This window comes from Emydura macquarii, unplaced genomic scaffold (genome assembly GCF_026122565.2).
Source record: "Emydura macquarii macquarii isolate MOO-44397 ecotype Brisbane River unplaced genomic scaffold, CSIRO-AGI_Emac_v2 contig_3328, whole genome shotgun sequence".
Taxonomy (NCBI): Eukaryota; Metazoa; Chordata; order Testudines; family Chelidae; genus Emydura; species Emydura macquarii.
The window spans coordinates 6,907,799-6,928,564 of record NW_027133465.1 but is presented as its reverse complement, the minus strand read 5'-3'; the positions used below and the strand labels follow the sequence as shown (position 1 = coordinate 6,928,564).

Here is a 20,766-nt window from a genome sequence, read left to right as displayed (position 1 = left end):
CAGTGCTGGCTCATTTTGTTCCGGAGTGAACAGAGACAACGGGACTAGCCTCTTCTAACAGCTCTCAAATTCGCTGTGATCTGCGGTGCTAACCTGCAGCCCTGCCTCCACCAGGCAGATGGAGGGGACTGGAAGAGGAGTCACAGGTCATGGCCATAGGGGGAAATAGCTCCTCTCCCCTTCAAAACAACTCCTCCGCCAAGATCCAGTGGCGCAAGACACAACAAGGAGTCACCAGCCCGACAATAGTTATTATTATTATTATGTTGTTCCTTCCATTTCCTTACAAAGACAAAACTATTCTCCATTATACCAACGGGGAAACCCAAGGCATGGATGGGCTAAGTTGTTGGCAGAGCCAGGACTTGAGAATCATGAGCCACGTGCTCCCTCTTGCTATGACCACCATGTACCACTTTGGAATAGAACTGTGGTCTCCTGGTACCCTGCTTTAATGACTAGAATATGGCAGCCCAGGGAAACCTGGCTTCTATTGCACCTGCCAGTTCCTTGCTTTACCTAGGAGACCATGGACCATCTACAAAGAGAACTCAGCCCTCTCCCATCTCGCTCTTCTACAGGGACCACCTACAGCATCCATCCCGAGTGCTCTGCTTTCAGGATGACAGAGTCTCACATCACTGTGCAAGGAATCAGCAAACACAACAGGTGAACTTGGCCCTGCAAGGTCAGACCACTGCAAGAACTGCAAACATAGTTACATGTGGGACAGACGAGATTGTCCATGACCATTGCATGGCCGATGCATCCTTGCTTTGCACTGTTCACATAAGGTGTCAATGCACGTTGCGTCAAAGTGGTTAACAGCAATGTGAGAAACCCGCTGCCATCTTGTTCTGGCACGGGCTGTGGCACATCACCGTGACACGCTGAAAGCACCCGAGGAACTAGAACCGGGGACCATGAAGGTGCTGGGCCGCTCACGCTTCTGCATCACCACCAGGAGCTCAGGCTGAGTTCCTGCTGGAGAACTCTGTGAAGCTAGGCACTGCAGGAAGTACCGCTTAGTAGGGCCTGAGCGGCGGCTTCCCGCAACCCACTGATTGGCCCATGCCAGCATATAAACCAGGAAGCCATCACAAGGAGTCGTCTGAGCAATGATGCAGATTGTCTCCTTGCGTCTACGCCAGACCCTGCCTTGCTGTGAACCTTGGACTCCAGCTCCTGACCCTGGGTTCGTCCCCAACTCCGCTACACGTCTCCTGACCACAACTGGCAACTGACCAGCACACAGCAGCAACCCGTGGCCCGGCTCTGACACGTGCTTTCAAATTTGACATCAGTGTCTCTTTATGTTGTTTGTAGCAACCACCATGAGAACAGGTGCCTTGCTTTAGCGGGCCATAAGATATGGCTTTGGGTATCCTTGAGTTAGCCATACGAATGAGATGCTCAGGTAACGCAGCTGAGCTGTAATGAGCATGCTCTGAGTGCAGGACATCCAGCGATCGTTAAGGAGTCTGATATTGGGAATCTTGTCCCACCATTTGGCCCTGCAAACAGACCCCAGACAGCGCAGATGGAACTGACAGGTTTCTGAATGTCACACAACCATACGGAAGTGTTGCATGCATGACTGCCTGACAGATATTTAGCTTCGTGCTCATTTTGTCACCCCTCTCATTCCATAGGTGGCGTGACAGCATTGCAAATGCAGTGCTGGCCTTAGCTATACGATGGGTGACATCGTTAATTGTGGCATTCTGGGACAGCGTACGCCCTAGGTAGCCAAACTTCTCCATGGATTTGGGAGTAATAGTGTTGGTCTTAACAACTGGGTAGTGGTGCGTCCCCTGGCACACGTTGGTACCGCACTTCAGTTCTCTTTAGGCTGATTGTTTAGGCTCTGCTTTACCACAGTATCGATCTGTCTATCTATATCACAAAGCAATTGGCACACATAACATTTCCAGGGGTCTCCCAAGTCCCCCTCTGACGCACTGCAGACTCCCATTATAACCATATTCACCCCATACACAGCATAGCATTTTACACCTTCAAAATGCTTCACTGCCATTAATTAATCCTCATGGGGCCTCCCAGAGGGAGCGGTCATCACCCCCATTTTCCAGGCAGGGAAGCTGAACTACAGAGAGGAGAAAGGACTTGCCCAAGGTCACAGAATAAGTGAGTAGCAGAGGCAGGATTGACTCTCAGGAGTTCCTCCTTAAGTTGAAGCATATTGAGTGAAATCCTGGCCCTATTGATTTCAAAGGGGCCAGGGCTTCACCTAGGCTGGCTATTGCTTATGGTTCTGTTATCCTCTAGGAGCCAAAGGCTGACTTCATTTGTATCTGGTCAAAATTCCCATTGAAAGGACCATGGGATTTGGCCCAAGATATTTAGCAATTTTCTGAATATCTGATTTTGCTATTTTCCTGGAGATAGAAGTTAGGCTAATTGCCAGGATCGCTCCAGGTTCCTCTTGGAAGAGCAGTGCCTACAGTTGCTTTTGCCAAACTCCCCACGGCTTTCAAAAAACAAACAAAAAAATCTCAAGCGTGGTCTAGTAAATTTGTTAGCCAGTTCCCTTAAGGCTGCATTGCCTCCGGACTCGCTCATTCGTACACATTCCCATTTCCCAAGGATTCCCTTAGCTATTGATCTTTTTCTAAAAGCATTTGTACAATAGCAGAAAGCAAGAAGAACCAAAAAAACACCTCCTATGGAGCAGCTGCAGGAGGCAGGGCGCTCAGGCTCCAGCCATTGTGTTCAGAAGGACTTCTCCAATTTATTCTCCAGCACAATGAAGCGGATCCTCCAGGCCCTCCCATTTCCCTTCTTTGTGATAAATCCAGTTCACAAGTTCATTTGAAGAGGTCAATTAAAAAAGCCACTGCTAATTCCATCCCCAATTAGCAGCCTTTCCTCGCTGGAGAATCTTGGCTTTATGAATGGCTGTCAAACCAGCAGTGTGAGAGCATTTACACTCTCCCTGTGCTCTTAACGCACTATTCTCTCACAGCAGCGCTAGGCAATGTTGTTTTCCAGTGGCATTCGACTCTTTGGGAGGCCAACAATACAAACAAGAGACAAGTGGAGTCACCCAGTTTAAAAAAAAAAAAAGCCCTTCTCTTCACAGAGCTCCCCAAGAATTGTCAACCAAAGAGACGCTACTTTTGCCTTCCAATTATTTCTTTCATCTATCTTTCCGGGGGGCCTCCATCAGCCTTCTCAAGATGAACCCTTCCTCTAGGATTCAATCCACTGACTAAGCCAATGTCCTAAGGTGTGTCTCTGGCCAGTTTTAGAAACTCTTTGGCAGAATAGTAAAATCTGTGAGGTCATCTGAATGTTGGGTTTTTTTGGCGACATTTCTGTGCCAGCAAAAAAGCCCCAGTGTAGATGTAGTTATATCTGCCTGCATTCTTTGGGTGGTGGAGCTTATTTTGCACGGGAAACAGATGTAAGCCATCCTGGCAAGAGCCCTTTTTTGTCAGCATAAGCTGTGTCTACACGCAGAAGGTTTTCCAGTATAGCTATAGTATCTACACTTTCAGTGTAGGTCAGGCCTTAGATTTCTGTGGGCCCTGCAGTAGCTGCTGTGGGATGGACTATTTTTTTTAGTGGCAGAGTCCTCATGACACTGGAGTGCGATTAGAATTTCTTTCACTATGATCTTCCCAGCTGTAGCAAGGCGCTGTGGCCTTCCTCTGAGCCTGGGACCGAGGACAAGCAGCAACCCGCCTGCTGGGCAGATCCAGACCCCGCAAAATCCCCCTGCTGGGCAGAACAAGGCCCTGCAGGCCGAATACCCCGAGGGAGAAAAGGGGCGGAGCCAGGACAGGAAGGGAAGTTTAAAAGGCCGGCCTGGGAGCTCAGTCAAGGGGAAGCTGCCACCGGAGGCAGACGTGTCTTCCCCGAGGCTGCGGTCTGGGCCTGACTCAGGCCTTGTGGCTGTGCGGAGCAACCACCCCACCGACCGGAGCCTCCCAGGCCTGCCCATGCTGCTGGGCCCTAGTGACTGGAGAGGACCACCAGGCCCTAGTGACTGGGAAGAGCTACCCGAGGCCACTGACTGGGAGCAACCCCCCAAGGCCGGCCCTGACCTGGAGGAGCTGCCAGACGCCGGGGACCCATCGGAGCTCCCTGAGCCTGGTGGACCGGAGGACCCGCCGGGACCCTGTCACCTGGAGGAGCTGCCCTCCGCTGATGACCGTGAGGAGTTCCTGGACCTGCCACTGGCCAATGATGAGGGACTCATGGGGCTCCCGCTGGCCGTCTACCCCAGCGACCTGGAGGGAGATCCCTGGCTGTAGGCACCCGGCTGCAGGGTGGGAGGAAGTAGCTCAGGGACAGCTGAACATAGTTTGGCCGAGGCTGTGGCTGAACCAGTTGGCGTGTTGCGGCTGGAGCCCTGCTGACTCAGTGGCAAAACACTTGGCCACTGCCAGGGCCCTGGGCTGGGATGCAGTGGAGTTGGGTGGGCCTGCGTTCCCCTCCCCCCCTTTCCCAGCCACCCCTGGGAGTGCTTGGCTCCTCTGAACCCACCTGCCAGAGGATACCAAGCTTACCACCCCTGCCTACCTGAAAGCCGGGGGCTACAGACTGCTTTGGCCAGCCCCGCTCTGCTCGAGGGCCGGGGGCTACAGACCCACCGAACGCTAGCTTTTTCCCACCGTAGACCAAGGTGCTGTGGCCTTCCCCAGAGCCTGGGCCCGAGGAAAAGCGGCAACATCCCTGCTGGGCCGGGCCACACACTTACACCAGCTCAGGTGGAAATCTTGCCATTCTGAGCATGGACTAAGCCAGGCTTCTGTGTCTTTGTTCCATGCAAAAAGAATAAGCATTTTGTGCAATGTTACGGTAGGCAAATTAAGCAATTAGGTGATAAAACCTTAGTAACAATAATATCTAGCTCTTATATAGCACTCTTCATCAGTAGATCTCAAAGCACTTTACAAAGGAGGTCCGCATTGTCCCCATTTTCCAGATGGGGGGAAACTGAGGCACAGAGCAGACTGGCACTTCTCATACAGCTTCACATCAAGCCTGAGTCTGCTCTGCCCTGCACCAGTTTTACATCACGGGCTTCAGTGGATTGGCTCCCGCATTCCACTGGTGGGAGATCAGAGTCAGGTCCACAGCCTACATGCTGTGCTTACCACCCGGAGCAGTGTGGATTCTGTATCCTGATTTGTCTCATGACCGCTCAGCAGACCAGAAATATTGTGGCTGGATTTTGTAGGATTTCTGACTTGACTTTTTAATACAATACTCAACCAACAAACAAGGAAATTAGCAAGGCTACGCAGTAGGGTATTGGGGATCCCAGCATGGGGGGGAGGGTGTCTGATCAATCCAGAGGGAGATGGGCAGAAGCAAGGAGCAGTGGGGACGGGATAAGAGGCGTGACCCTGCATCCACTATCTGCCCCAATTCCCCACTGCAAAAAATGTGCTCCAGTGGCTGCAGATGAGGCAGTGAGCGGGCTCTTGAAAGTCACCCTGCAGCTCTTAAAGGAAGTGGCGCCATCACGACAGCCCACGTCCCCAGCCCCATGTCAGCAACCAGCCTTCTGATAAGTGGGGGAAGGACTGGTAACAAGGGAGCGAGTCTGGGATTAGAAACAAGCAGAGGAGCATCACCACCACCACCGAGACGGTAAAGGGCTGGGCAGAGCAAAGGGCGTGACGGCAACGCCAGTCTGGCCATGCCCCAAGGGGACACACGGGAGCACCATCCACCAGCCCGTCACAAAGTGGCTCCAACAAAGGTGGATTAGAACCCAGTTTAGCCAATCCCTTCTTCCCCAACACACACTCCCCTGATCCTAACTCATGCCCCTGGACAGACGTCATTTGCCTCCTAGGATCCTGCGTTTATCCGCCGCCCTTTCATTCCATGTGACCCCTCGTCCCACTTGGACGAAGGGGCTCCTGCTCTATATTTACAGCGATAGCTGCAAAGCCATCCGAGGGGAGGCCTTGGATGAACTGAGCTCTGTCCTTGGACAGAACAATTCTCTCGTTCTCTTTAGGATCCCAGCAGCAGCACACACTCTGGTACGTGAGAACAGGCTCCCCTTTGTTGAGCGGCCGACTGTCGGCATAGGCCTGGCTCAGTCACTTCGTTGTGGGTAGAATCCAGAATCTTAGACATTCAAGATGGAAGAGGCCTATTCGGTTAGTGAGTCCATCCCCCAACTGGGGTACGGTTGCTCCCTACAGTATGTTTCCTCGTGCTTTTGTCCAGCTTAATTTTAAATGTCCCATGCAATGTCATCCATAGGGAGTTATTCCCCAGCCCAACAGATATCCCCATTAGGAGATTCTGTGATATTCAGCCCAAAGCTTCTCTATTATTTTCACCCCACTCTTCCTGGTTATAAAACTGTATTACACAAAATAGCCACTTACATCCACAAGATTAATCCCTTTAGGCATCTTTCCTTCGTTATTGCTTAGCTAAACTCAAGCGCTAGTATGGTCTGGACTCTAGTGGACATGATGCCGTGGCCCTGGGAGTCAGAAGAGACCTGGGTTCTAATCCTGGCTCAGCCAGTGATCTTGGGCAAATTGCTTTTCTCCCCATGACTCGCTACTCCCTCCTGTCCTTTGTCTATTTAGGTAATAAACTCTTTGGAAAAGAGACTGCCTCCTACTATGTGTCTGTACAGCACCTAGCACAATGAGACTCCGATCTCAGCTAGGACAAAACTGTTAATAACAGTGAGCAAAATTCATTAAGAAAAGCCCTCATTCAAGGACCAGTGAAGTCAAATGAAGGACTCTTTGTCGCCTTCAATGGGCTTTTGATCAGGACCTTAATCTTGGCTAATAAATCAACCCCATCCTGGACCTGGATCCTCTCTGTTGCTCTTCTCTGAGCACCATCCAGTTTGTCCCCATCTCTTTAGTTCTGAGGTGCCCAGAATGGCATGTGGTTTTCCAGGTACGGTCACGCCTCTCTTCCCACACTCTGGGACAAGATGGCTTTGTGCATGCAGCCCCCCCGTCACGCTCCTCCATCAATTGACTCTATGGGGAGGAAGAGGTGTTGGGGAAGGGGAGATGGAAGGAGACAGCTAATTATTTGCAGGCTGTAATAAGAGCTCTATGAAATGGAAGGAGGAAAGACTCACCGGAGTGTTTTTTGCCTCCAGCACTGCCATCTTCCAGGCGCTGTAAACAAAATGGGACATGTGAGCAAAAATGTGCCTGGAGCAACTTTAAAACCACATCAGGGCAAAGCTACTCCTTGGTTCATGTCTCAGCATTGCTCTGCTATCAGCAAACAGCACAGAGACTAGGCCCTTCCTTTCACACAGAGCCCCGGACCTTTCACGTGCCCCTGAAACGAACCAGGAACTGGCAGGAGAATCTGTGCCCCTGGGAATCTCCTTAGATCGAGGTTTCGGTTCGGTCCCACTTCTCCTTTAAAGAGACGTCGTGGAATTTCCATATTTATTATCCATTGGTGACTGCCAATCTAAATGGAATCCGTTTCCAAGCCAGGCCTTTTGATCTGACAGCCTCACAAACTCCGTTCAGCACTGAAGACTCAGCTGGGTTCTTTATGCCTCCAGCCTCATTGCCTGCAATAAATATTGTGCAGCTGGAACCAGGCTGACATGAGAGAGGCAAAACAGAACGCAGCCCGTTCTCCCATCACTGCGTCCATCTGTAGGGCTGCGAGGAGCGAAGACTTGTCTGTGCCAACAAGATCAGCAGATAAAAGTTAAAGGCAGGCAGGGAGCAGAGCTGTGGAGGAGGAAGGTACCGTTTCTCTGACCCTATGGCCACACTTTTAGGACAGAGTCCAATCTCAGCTGTGTGTTACGTATCACGGGGCGTCTCAGTAGATCTGCAGACAAGCTACATGGTGGAATTAGATAGAGTATTGGCCCCTAGACTGCATGCTGAAGTAACTACAGGACAGTGAGATTGCACCATCAGAATCTGGATTGACTCTTACAGCTCCTACAGCAGATAGCACTGAGATCTGCACTCACTTTGAGTTACAGCTGGGATTAGAGGAAAAAACACTACTGTAAGGGAGATCTCCTGCTTGCATAGAGTAAGTGAATAACTCCAGTGGGTTGTTTTCTTGCCTTGGGAGCCCAATCAATTAAATTCCTTGCAGCTAGTTAAATTAGTTACTAGCCACATCTATCTATGGTACTTATCTGGCCCTCATTACTATAGTATTTGAGACCCTGACCATCTTTTATGTCTGTATCCTCACCACACTGAGGACTGTGGGCTAAGGCAGTGCTAATATCCCTAGTGTACCGATAAGGAATCGAAGGACAGAAAGGCTAAGAGACGTGTCCAGGCCCACACATCAGGAACTTCCAAGTCCTAGTTTAGCACTATAACCACTGGACACAATGGATTTGGTCTTACCCAGCACTGCCCAGAACGATCACGGAGTTTTACTTTCTCTGAACTGGTTCCTGCTGGAACCAACATGTTTCTTCCAGGCTTACACTGACGGACAAGGTTGCTTAGGGTTCAGAGCAAGACTTCTTTGATGGGTTCCAAGTCCGAAAGCCGCTCGGCTCCCTGGAAGTTGTCACAGTGCATGACCCCTGTTTAGCTGGCTGCGTGTGTCCCACCGTGACCTTAACGCTGTTTGACAGCCCCACTAATCTTTAATTCCCTCGGAGCTCATCCCGAGGAGCAGGTCTACAGCGAGTAGTGCAGTGGGGTCATGTGATCACAGCAAACCTCTGAGCTGGGGGCTAGTCTCCGCTTGTGCTCTTTAAAGTTGTGTAAACCACTTCCCTTTTTACCTGGGGAGAGCGGGGGGGAATGCCCACACCCCAGGCCGAACGCACGCCCGGTGTCACTCATTTGAAGCCAAGTGGGGTGCTTACACCAGAGATGGATTTGGCCCCAGGGCGCTTTCTGTAGACATCGGTGACATGACAAGCCCCCCTCCCTGCAGGATCGGAGCGTCAAGAAACAAACCCAGACGGCCTGGTACAGACATGGCCCAAGAGGGAATCCAAGGGTGCACTCCTCACTGTAATTCAAGGCCAGGAATCACCCTTAGCTTGAACGTTTTACACTCTGGGGAGGAGGAAAGTTTTCATTATGATCGTAAAAGGTGCTGGAGTGAGGCTGCCAGTCCACAGGGCTGTCCGTTACCCAGAATCGCCGATTGTGGGACCAGGACTACACTGCCCTGAGGCAGGATGGTAAGAGAGCCCGGCAGATCCCTATGACTGTGCTGCTCCGGGTGTGGGGCGGGGAGGGACCCGTGGGAATTGCTGGGGAGGGGATTCCAAGAGGCTGGCTAACTGCGTTCTCCTCTCCCCAATCAACTCCACTTCTCTGCTACATCAAACTGGATTCTGACCGTCACGCTGGAGCATGCTCCACTCAGCGTGTTTGTGTCGTAGGGGAGCAGGCTCCGTGAACGCTGCGTGACTCTTGTCCCCCCAGGCTCCCAAATGGAAACACACTGTGTCTTCCAGGAGGGAGGCATCTCTTGCAACTGTCCAGTGACGTTTACGTCTCCAGCAGGTTTCTGATCCCTGGCCCCGAAGAAGAGTTACAGCCCAGAAGAGACAGGGATGGTATAAAATGGGGTGTCCTTGTCATCCTACCACTGAGCGTGCCGCACCCCCTGGAGTTACTTACACGGCGTCGTCCTCGCTCTCTGCACACAGGGTCGCTTTGGAGCCATCTCGCAGCACGATCGTCATCAGGCAATCTCGGCTCTTCCCTTCAGGCGGCTGCACATCTGGAAGCCAAAGCATCCACCCGTCAGAGGAGGCAGGGGGTGCAGCTAGCGCCCTGAAATGTGTGCAAGCGTGTGCACGTACAAAGCAACTCCTTTTCCTCAGGATCCAGGCCCTCCAAGTCCCTAGGCACAGCCCCAGGTGAGGGCTTCCCCGGCCCCACGCTGTACGGTGGCCACACGCCCATGCCATAGCCCAGCCCCCCTGCACGAGAAACCTCACTGAGCTTGGGGTGCCATACAAGAGCCGTGTGCTTGGGGGTTCATTACCACTCCACTGTGGGCCAGCTGGGCCTCACTGCTGCCTTTACTCAGGTGGGCATGGGTCTGTGCTGCAGAAGAGAATGATCACCCATCCCTCTGGGCGTGGGGGGCCCTGTCTGTAAGCCCCTCCCCCATGCCTCCGCTGGGCAGATGTTGGGGAGCAGGGGCTGCCAGAGCTCCTCACAGAGTTAACACCTCACAGGGACGACTGAGGCAATTTGCCCCTCTCCGATCTATTGATCGAGGCTCTCTGCAGACTCAGGCAGATGCCGATCGATCACTTACGCCCAGGCCTTGTTGTCAAGGTTTTCTTTGCAACCATAAGAGCTACCGACAAAAACCACCTCGTTTTAAATGGACACTGAGATTCTAACGTCATCCTGGAAGGCCAGGAGCCTGGCCCTAGGCATGTCCACATAGGGCCGATGCCTTCATCCAGCCCTGCCATCATCTCCCAAGGCAGCCCTGCACTGTGATAGGGGACCCAGTGATGCAGCTGGAGACACCTAGCCATGGGTCGGCAATCAAAGAGAGCCTGCCAGGGATAGCATGACAATTGCTGACCCTTGCAGTTAGGACAACACGCCAGGATGGGCACCTAACCCCAGACAGAAACCCAGCACTTCAGGACAGACAGCCAGATAGCCCTTCCCAACCCAGTCATGAATCTCAAAACACATTATACCGGAAGGTAAGTCTCCTAATCCTCATTTTACAGATGGGGAAACTGAGGCATGGAACGAGGACGTGACCGGCCCAAGGCCACCCAGCAGGTGAGTGGCAGAGCTGGGACTCCAGAGTTCCTGCTCCGTGTCCTGGCCGACTTGCCTCCCAGCAAATGACAGAGCAGACACAATTTATTCTCCCTCACAGGCTGCAGAAGAGCCCTCTGGGGAAACAAGGCTGGTGGTCCTAATCCAGAATCGGGTGGGCAGGAGAGACCGTCATGGGAACCACTCAAAGAGCTTCCGTCATCTCCAGCTGAGAGAGGCCAAGGGCTGGATGGCCCCTTGTCAGATCAGGGCTGAGCCGTATCAGCAGGGGCCATACGGGGGAAGATCCCGGGGAGCCAATTGTGCGAATAAACAAAAGCCTTCAGTCTCCAGGGCAGTCGAGCTGACACGTCCCAGCAGGTACCTCCACGGGCTCAGGCTCTGCCCACACGGCACTGGATCACAGCTGGGACCAGAGATGCTGCAGTGCTCCCAGATGCAGGTTGGGCCTGAACTTCAGAGCTGGGCCTGAGCTGTCCCAGGTCCCCGGTGTCTGGACCTCAGTCTAGCTAATCCTCCCGGGTAGTTCTGCCGAAGGGGCTCCTTCCTCAGGAGGGGTGTGAGCGTTACCCTCCTTGACAAGACACGGCCACTACGGGGGCTTCCCTCCGCCTCCTGTTATCTTCCATAGAGGCTCTGGGAACGGGGGAGACCTGCCAACCAGGGAAACACAACGCGGCCAGAGGCATCCTCTGGCGGGGCATGCCGCTCTCCAACCCTGAGTCCCAGAGCCCCGGGAGCACAGCGGAGGGCAAGCAGGCGGACGGGGAAGCTCCGCTTCCCAGCACAAAGGATAACAACTGCACCGAGAGGAGGCATTCGGCTGCCGAGGGAGAAGCAGCTCCACATGCCGGAAGATTGGGAGTGCCGGTCTCTGAGCATCACCTGCAGTCTGGAGGTGACTCTGCTGGGAGAGTTCCCCCTGCACATCCACAGGGAGCTGCACTTCCCCAGGGGGTCAGCTGCAATCTGCTCCCCGGCAAGCCAAGCTCAGCTGGGGCCCCTCATCACCGCTGGAGCCAGTAGGCTATGGAGGAGCCTACCCCAGCCCAGGAGGGATGGAAGCCGTTCAGCCATGGGATCTCCTCCTCAGAGGGCAAGGTGAGCATTAACGTTGAGTCAGTGGGGCTGGACTGGGGGCAGCCAGGCCGGGCACTGCTGCAGGAGGAAGCTTGCAGCAACGCAGTCAGCGAGGTCTGTCGCCCCCCTCCTGGAGACGTTAACCCTTTTTTGCTCCTTTACTGAGATGCTGCCCTAGCGGTAAGTCAGCCCTGGAGAGGGAGTCCTCCAGTCACACACAGCTACTTCCCAACAGTCCCAGCAAGTGATCTCCCAAGTCCCCAGTCCTTAACCACCAGGCCATCATCCTTCCCCTCTCTGTAACAAGTTACACAGCAACAGGGGCCCAGGCGGGAGCTGGGAATGAGCAGAGACGCAGCACAGTTTGGGTGCCGCTCTCATACAAGTGATAATCTCTTGAAGACAGAGTGGTTCCATAGCCCATCCAGCCCTTCCTTGCTGGAGGAAGAGCACAGCAGCGATGTGATGTGGATACCTGCCCACTAAACGCACCAACTCCAGTTTACATGGGCTAGCAAAAAGCTTTCACTCACTACCAGCCTGGGACAGGTGTGAACCAGCAAACTGGAGTTGCAAGGCTTTCTATCAGACCCTACATTACCAGTTCCCTGAGCCTTCCCTGTGGGAGCTTGATGTTACCCTGTTTATAGTTAAAGACCCCTTGAAATACAGCACTGTTGGGAAAGAAGTGAGAAACCCCAGGACACAGTTTGCCCTTCTGTAGCTTCTTTCATTCCAGGATCTCAGAGCAAACTGGAATACATTAATTAATTAAATCTCACCACCCCTGCCTGGGGCAAAGATGCATCATTATCATGTTGTTAAAGATGGGGAACTGAGGCACAGAGAGAAAGTGACATGTCCAAGGTCACACAGGAAGCCTGTGGCAGAGCCAGGACTAAAACCCAGACACTCAGTCACCCCTTCTAATTCATCACCAAGGCAAATTCCAAAGGAGGGACTGGATTTGATCTCTAGCTGAGTCCTTAAGACGGTGTGGCTGGATGTTCAGCGTGTGTCTGTCTGGCAATCTTAGCACGCCACCAAAGCTGTTTGCCCACGTGATCGCTGACCACATAGCAGCATTCCGTGGGCAACGTGCTCCGTAATTCACTGCTCTTCCTGCTAGTTGCATGCCTACAAGAGGAGCTGAATACAACCAAGCGATGGACTAATTGGGCTCCAGAGACTGAGTATGGCTCAGAGCGGCATAAAGGAAAGACTTGCAGAAGGTTAGTTTGCTGGGCCCCTTCTCCTCAGGTTTATGATGTATGGAAAGCAGGATGGTGCTGGGGACAATATTGCACGGGCAAGAAGAGACAGCCCTCTTCATGCCAGGGGTCCTTGAGAACACCGTCAGCCCTGGCAGGTACAGCCATGAACCCAGAAGAAGACAAACATCCCCAACTGTGGCTGTGCGTCATATCCAAGGACGACGTCAGACTCACAGCATCACCTGTGTTCTCTTGTGGCCTTATACTCCAACCTCCGAGGAGCAAGCTTGCAAACAATGCAGCAATACGTCATCTCCTGCTGAAGACTTGGCCAAAAACAAGTAGTGTGCATAACCCAAGCGCTTAAAAAGAAGGAAGTGAACAATAAAGGAGAGATCCCCTAATCCTCTGCTAACCCGTATTACAGAAACAAACAAATACATTTTAAAAAAGCATTTCATCACAACACAATAACCTTAAATCTGACCCATGGATTGCTGGGAAATTTTGTTTTGGGCTGTTGGGGAGGAGGTTACCTTATTTTTACTATCTTTAATACTCCAAAAATCAAGTTGCTGGGTTTTTTTTTAAATAAAGGGTTACTGTTACTTGGAAAATATTGGTTAATATGTTAGCAACCAGCAGAGTTTTTGGATAAACTGTTTACACTTGCCTGTGATGGGGCGTCTGCCCCCACCCTGCATTTAAGGGGTTAAAAGCAGCCCTCGGGCGGCTGCATGGGAGGCAGCCAATAGGAGAGAGGCTGGGAAGACCAGCCAATCAAGGATCAGCAGGCCCATATAAAAGGCACTGTGGCCCAGGTCAGAGCAGAGCAAACATGGTTTGGAGCCTGAGAGGGGAAGTTGTGGCTTTCACAGGCTGAAAAACCTGTAGTACTTGAGGCAGAGATACTCCTGGCAGTACTGGGGGAGCCAGAGGAGCTCCTGGTGGGCTGCTGAAAGCAGATAGTAGCAGGCCCTGGGAGTGGATGAAGAAGGTGCTAGGACTGGGTAGAAATGGCCCAGGGAGATAGCACCAGGAAGAGGAACTAGGGATGCAGCAAAAGGCTGCAACTCACAGGGTCCCTGGGCTGGGACTTGGAGTAGTGGGTGGGCCTGGGTCCCGCCCCCTCCCCCTACTCACCCCTGGGAAGTGGCAGGAAAGTGACTGCAGGTGCTACTGAGGAAGTGGCCAGACTACGGAGGAGGCAAAACCAGTGGTGTACTGAGGGAGGGGGCCAGGCCAACCCTTCACGATGCATAGGAGGCAGGGGGTGCAGGAGGCTCTAGGGGTGCCCCTCAGTGCCTCCCCTGTGTGTTGTGAAGGGCCAGCCAGGTACCCACCCCCCCAGCCGCTCCCAAGCTGGTGCCAGGCTGGAGTGGCAGGTAAGTGGGGGAGGGGGTTGTGCTGGGCCAGCCCTTCACAACGGGGGGGGGAGGTGCTGAGGGGCACGCCTTAGAGCCTCCTGCACCCCCTGTCTCCTGTGTGTTGTAAAGGTTGGCCCGGCACCCCCCACCAGGCTGAGGGGGGGGTGGTGAGGCTGCCCCATCCAAGTTAGTGCTGGTCTGTGGGGCTGAAGCGGCGGGTGAGGGTGTGGGGAGGGTGTGCTGGGCTGGGCTGGCTGACCCTTCATGACACGTGGAGGGTGCAGGAGGCTCTGAGGGGTGCCCCCTCCTGGCCAGGGGTGAGGCCGCCCAGTCTAAGCAAGTGCTGGGCTGTGGGGCTGCAGTGGGAGAGGTGGGTAAGTGCAGGGGTGGGGTGGAGCCAAGCCTGTATTTGTGGGGCCCCCCCCCCGAGCCTCACGCCCCGCCCTTCAGGTACAGACCCTCCCCTGGGACAGCGGGGGGAGTGGGGGGCAGTGCCGGGACCCGTCCTGCCCTGCACGGGGTGGGGGGAGAACGTGAGGTGCGGGGGGAGTGCAAATGTAGGCTTGGCCCCCAGGCGCCAGAGACCCTCGGTATGCCACTGGCCCAAACATCCTCCGGAGCGGGGGGAGACAGATTGTGACTTAGCAGGTGGGCTGCAGAGAGTGACGGTGCGCCGACTGTGCATGTGGGCGTCAGCCTGGACCAATTCCCCAGACAACCAGCAGAAGGCGCCAGACTGTCGGTGAGTGGTGCGAACCCGTCACCCTGCCATGTCTTGCTGTGTTTGTAGCTTGTTGGGAAAAGCGTGTTATACTCGTTTAGAATAATACTGGTGGATGTGTTGAGGAGTTGTATTTTTGGAATTGGGTAAATTATGGGAAATGTAAAACAACATGTCAGTTAATGACCAGAACTGATTTTTTTTTCTATGAAAGCAGTTTCTGGAATTTCCCATCCTTTTTTTTTTATTCGGTTTTATATAGCTTGCATTTTTCCTAGTGTATACTTAAATGAAGATACCGTATCTTAAGTGTTAAATAAAAGGGATAGCTAGAATTACAATTGCTTTTCTTCAACTGGAGCCAACACAGGAGTTTAAGGAAATTGAACTCTGGAAACTGGAAGGGCAATGGCAAACCACTGTGAGTAAGGAGGAGATGAAAAGCTTTTTCCCCCCCTAAAGTAAAAATTTCCACTTTTTGGGTGACCTGTTATTCAAAACTGGTTTGTTAGTTTCTGTCACATTTGAAGAGAATATCTCTGACTAAATCTGGCAATTTTCAGGCCAAACTGACTTTTCCAAGCCAAAAAGTGATATAAGAGCTAAACCAGGGCTTTGTATTGGAATGTATCAACAATCTGAACTATGGAGAGGAGAGAGAAACTGTTGCCTCTCCATAATGAAGCACTTTGAGATCCTCCGATGGACAGGTGTGTAGAAATGCAGTGGATTAGAAGCCCAAGAAAGAAGCTTTGTGCCATAGGAGTTTCCTTTGTCCCACCCGCCTGAAGGAGAATACAACTTGCTGACTCAGGGCTGCAGTACCATGTATTGAATCACTAGAACAGTGGTTCTTAACCTTTCCAAACTACTGTACCCCTGAAGCCTGAGTCCCACCCCCACGGGGCTGAGGCATGTAACTTAGTTTCATGGCGCCCCTGTGGCTCCAGAACCTTTCTTGCCACCCCCAATACCAGCTCTGCACTTGCGAAAAACCCCAGGTTAAGAAACACTGCACTAGAACAACAACAAAATACAAACCAATGGAGAGAGAGAATTTCCCTCTTCACGCAAAAGAAAAAATTTCCTTCTTCCACTGCTCCAAGAAGTTATTCACTATGTAGTATTCGTACATATATGTTCAGACACGTTCTCTGATTCAGGTAGCATGTATTATAATCAAGAGTTCAGGCTCCAAATAAGTCCACATTACCAAGGTCACAACTGGGACAGGGACACGGTGATCCGAAAGAGCGAGGACAGAACCCCAGAGCTGACACGTGAAACTGAGAGTTTATTCTTACCCGCTTTAAATCAAGCCAGTCCCAGGCCACAACATGGAGGAAGTCAGAGCTGCGTGCTAATCCCTGTTCTGCCACTGACTCGGTGTGAGCTTGTCATGGTACATCTATGCCTCAGTTTCCCCATTTGTACAGAGAAGGATAAGGATACTTGCCTCTTTTTTTGTGTGCAGGGGATAAAGTGCAGTGTAATCTATGGAGGAATGAAGCAGTAGCATTATTTACCAAGAAGCACCAGAATACTCCGCTCCATGCTAGACAGAGCCCCTTACCCTAGAAGCGCTTCCACACGACAAAGATGGACAGCACCAATCAGACCCTGGGAGCTCCAGAGGATGGAGAGTTCTCCCAGCATCTTAGATGCTACGGAAGCAAGGGGTTAGATAGCGTGAGGCGCACAGTGCAACGGGACCTCCAGAGGGATTCTCTCACCTCTGCATTCGCGGCCAGTCTTTATGTCCCGGCAGTTGAATCTGATGTGGATCCTGCCCTCCATGTCACGCTGGGTCTCATCCCGGTAATATACAAGGCCGCCATCTAGCCACAGGACAAACCAGTTCCTTTTCCAGCGTCGCAAAATGGAACCTGCAAGAGGAAGGGGGTTAAGGCGACATCCAGACAGACACCTGCCTTCCAGATAATACATTCCTCCCTCAGGGCTACTGACAGGGCAAAGCATCTAACCTCTGCCTCTCACCGCCTCTGTGCACCACATGCCTCGTGGAAAGGCTGCAGCGCAGCCTTTTTAGTGCCACAAAGAGATCTGCTGACTTCAGCGTCCAGCCACTGGATCTCATTCTGCCTTTGGCTGCTAAATTTAAAAAGCCCTTTCAGTTTGCGTATCTTCTGCCCCATGCAGGTCCTGACATACCAAAGGCTTGTCCTACTGGACACGCAGACCAGACACCCAGCTTGACTCGCTGAGTGGGGAGCCCAGTTCTTGCTTTACAGCAGAAAACAGCAGCCCAAAGCAGAGGCCAGTCTGATGAACAGAAACAGACAGCTGGGAGGAGTGCTGCACGTCTGAAGCAGGCTTGGGAGCTTAGATCTGTCTCCCACTTGATCCCTTTGGGGGCAACAGGCAGCATCACAGTGGCAGAGCAAGGACTGTGCTTCTTGGGGCATGTCTACACTGGAGCTGTGGGTGTCATTTCCAGCTTGAAGAGACATACCTGTGCTAGATCTGATCTAGCTAGTGTGCTAAAAACAGGAGCGTAGCCATGGCAGGACAGCGAGCCCATCCTGCTGCTTGTGTTAAGTGCATACCAGCAGTCTCGGACGGGATCGAGTTGGTTGGCCACCCTTCTGCTCACACTGCAACAGCTCTGCTTTCATTTCTAGCTCGCTCCGAGCTCGCGCATGCACGTCTCCTTGAGCAGGACAGGCCCTCGCCAGCTCGAAGAGGAGACTCGCTTGCCAAGTCACCAGTCTGTCTTTTGCTTCCCCGGGGCTGTGCCAGGGAAATAAGCTGCCCTGGCCCTTTTGATGGCACAACTCACTGCCCCCTTTGTTCTGGCTCAGCTCTGCCAAAACTCCACCCACTCCCTGCCCATCTGAGCAGCAGGGGAGCAGCTGTGTTGCTTTGGCCCCTGGGGCGGGTCCAGTGCTGTAGACAGCTTGCACAGGGAGTAAGCAGGTTCCTCATATCTTCTGTATGGGGTGAGGTTCACTACTGAGCCCTTTTGTCTTCCTTCTTAGTGTCTGTTTTTACTCTAAGCTCTTTGGGGTACACTCCTGTTCATCTTTGTTTTCCTATGTAAATCTCCTAGGCTACTGGGGGCCACTCCATATCTGATTCTCCTGCCTTGCCCCTTGTGTAGTGGTTTACATCTGGGAAAAGTGAACGGAAAGCACGGCTAGATCCGAATACATGTTTCACAGCCAGCATCACACACTCAGCGATCAGATACCGTGCTGCTGGGGGGGATAGAAAAACCTACTCTGGGGCCAGGCTGTTATCACCCCAGGGAGTCGAGGGAGGAGTTCCTTGCCCAGAAGTCTCACTGACTTACTTGGATGAAGAATTCCTCACCAAGTGCGAATAAGGGGCCAAAATCTGGCCCCCAGATTATCATGAAAGTGTGACAGGAGCAGAATGGCACTCCAGGTATATCCTTTGTCTCATTATCACAGCACTGCTATTCTAGGAAGCATAGCACAGTACTGGAAGTCCAGCGTCTTGGGTTTTCCTAACTAGAAAGACAGCCCAGATTTGTAGGGCCAGAGGGGGCCCCTCTAGACTGACTCTTGTATAACACAGACCAATTACACTCAGTAATTCTTACAATCAGCCCAGTAACTTGTTGTTGATCTAGAGCGTATGTTTCAGTAGGTCTCTATCATCAGACACAGGCTTGTGTGCCATCAGTTTCTTATGCGCTTCAGGCAACTCAAACAGTCCAGTTCTTGAGGCAAACGCACCATCCTGCACTCAGCAAGTTAACGTGAAACAGGGACACGATCGGTATCCAGTCTGTGCATGTGATAAGCATATCAGCCAGATACCCAACGTGTGCAAAGGAAAAAGTTGTCCCCAAATACCTCCAGCAAAAAGAACGAAGCCAGCCCAGCACATCCCTCCCTTCCCAAATAAAGAGACCTTTTTAGCACCACACAGATAAATTACAGACTGAACTTACTCTGTCTCCAAAGCCAGCCGCTCTTCATCATTGCCATTGCTTTAAAAGGCCTTTCCAAACCTATCAAGGCAGGAACATCAAAGGCAGGGAGTTAAAATAAACAACCACAGTCCGTTCTCCCATCACCATCCAATAAACGCAGCAGCTATCCCTGAAGCTACTCGTCTTAACTACTGGGTTTCCCACATACAGGCTGTTCCTAGCAACTTGGAAAAGAAAATCTTTTCGGTTCTAATTTTAAGAGCTAATCTGGGTCAAATAGATGCAGTATTTAATAATCTGTGTAATATGAATTGAGGAAGGGAAAAAAATTCCTGCTGCCTTTCTTTACACCATTAATCGCATTGGGATTTAGGGATTAGCAGCTCTCCTGTATATGTAAGGGGAGAAATCCAGAACATACCTGCAAACACAGGCAATAACTCCCAAAGGCTTTGGTAACTTTCCACAGTGAATGATTGATTGGCGAAAACAAACAAGTGCAGCGAATGGATGAAAATTAGTTCTTACGAGAGTTTAATAAGCCCATTAATGCATAAAAACCTTAGAATCACAGGATTGGAAGGGACATCGATAGGTCATCTACTCCAGTCCCCTACACTCATGGCAGGACTACGTAATAACTAGACCATCCCTGACAGGTGTTTGTCTAACCTGTTCTTAAAAATCTCTGATGACAGAGATTCCACCACCTCCCTAGGCAATTTGTTCCAGTGCTTAACCACCCTGACCAATGCAACAGCCAAATAGTGAGGGTAACAGATAGGAACACACCCACTTCTTTTAAGTCAATAGTAGCAAGGCACAATACACTTTGTTCCCCCCCCCTCAAAAAAAGGACTGACAATAAGAGATTTTACTATCTTACATGGGATTTGTGAGCCAATCCAAGAACACACACAGTAAGCAGTGTCACACATTTCAGTGTTTATGTACAGATAGGCAGCATTTACAAACGACTCCCCACTTGTATTAGGCATCTCTCCTCCCCCCATCACAGAATCATAGAAGATGAGGTGTGGCAGGGATCACAGGGGGTCATCTAGTCCAACCCCCTGCTCAAAGCAGGACCAAGCCCACCTCAATCAAATGCAGGAGGGCATCGGATACAGCCACGCACATCTCTAAAACATGCGCCTGGCCTCGCCTGTCTCCCCTCCGGACAGATCAGCTGTTGGCTTCACGCAGGGCGCCCCAGCTCTGGCATCTCTCGGCTGTGCCAATTCCCTGGACCCTGGTGTTGGCAGGGGAGCAGCTGCCACCTTGCACAGCCCACCGGCTACCCCCCTCTCCCCCGCCCCTTGCTCTTGCCAAACACATCCCACCCGGGGCAAACTTACAGCCAGGCCGGCGGCATGGTGCGCGCGCCCTGGCCCCACAGCAGCCGCTGCTGCGCATCCTTTACCTGGGGAGGTGCAGGACCCCGCCACGCGCCGGCCGCTCCTGGAACCTCGGGTGCCTGTGTGACGCGTGGGAACCCCGAGAGAGAGCGAGCGAGCCCGGAACGCTGCTCGCGCAGCACGCTGGGAGTTGTAGTTCGCAGCCGGCGGCCGGCCTGGGCAGAACCGGTGCCGGGACTACAGCCCCCAGGATGCAGAGGAGAGGCGCTGGTGGGTTCCAGCGGGCTGGCTGTGCCCGGCAGCCGCCCCCGCTCAGCCTGGAGCGGGGCTTGCCGCCGGCCTGTGCCCCTCTGCAG

At 52.4% G+C, this 20,766-nt stretch overlaps 1 protein-coding gene across 1 annotated transcript in view; it reads right to left on the bottom strand.

Moving 5' to 3' along the window:
• Positions 1 to 20,551, bottom strand: part of PLEKHB1 (pleckstrin homology domain containing B1) — a 35,349-nt gene extending 14,798 nt beyond the window's left edge. Inside the window, exons 1-5 of the mRNA XM_067533198.1 lie at positions 20,476 to 20,551; positions 19,071 to 19,130; positions 16,864 to 17,016; positions 9,612 to 9,714; positions 7,106 to 7,145 (exon numbers count right to left, since the gene is read on the bottom strand). Of these exons, the coding sequence (XP_067389299.1) occupies positions 7,106 to 7,145; positions 9,612 to 9,714; positions 16,864 to 17,016; positions 19,071 to 19,107 (333 nt within the window). The 5' untranslated portion in view covers positions 19,108 to 19,130; positions 20,476 to 20,551. The remainder of the gene's footprint in view (positions 1 to 7,105; positions 7,146 to 9,611; positions 9,715 to 16,863; positions 17,017 to 19,070; positions 19,131 to 20,475) is intronic.
• Between the last annotated feature and the right edge of the window lie 215 nt (positions 20,552 to 20,766).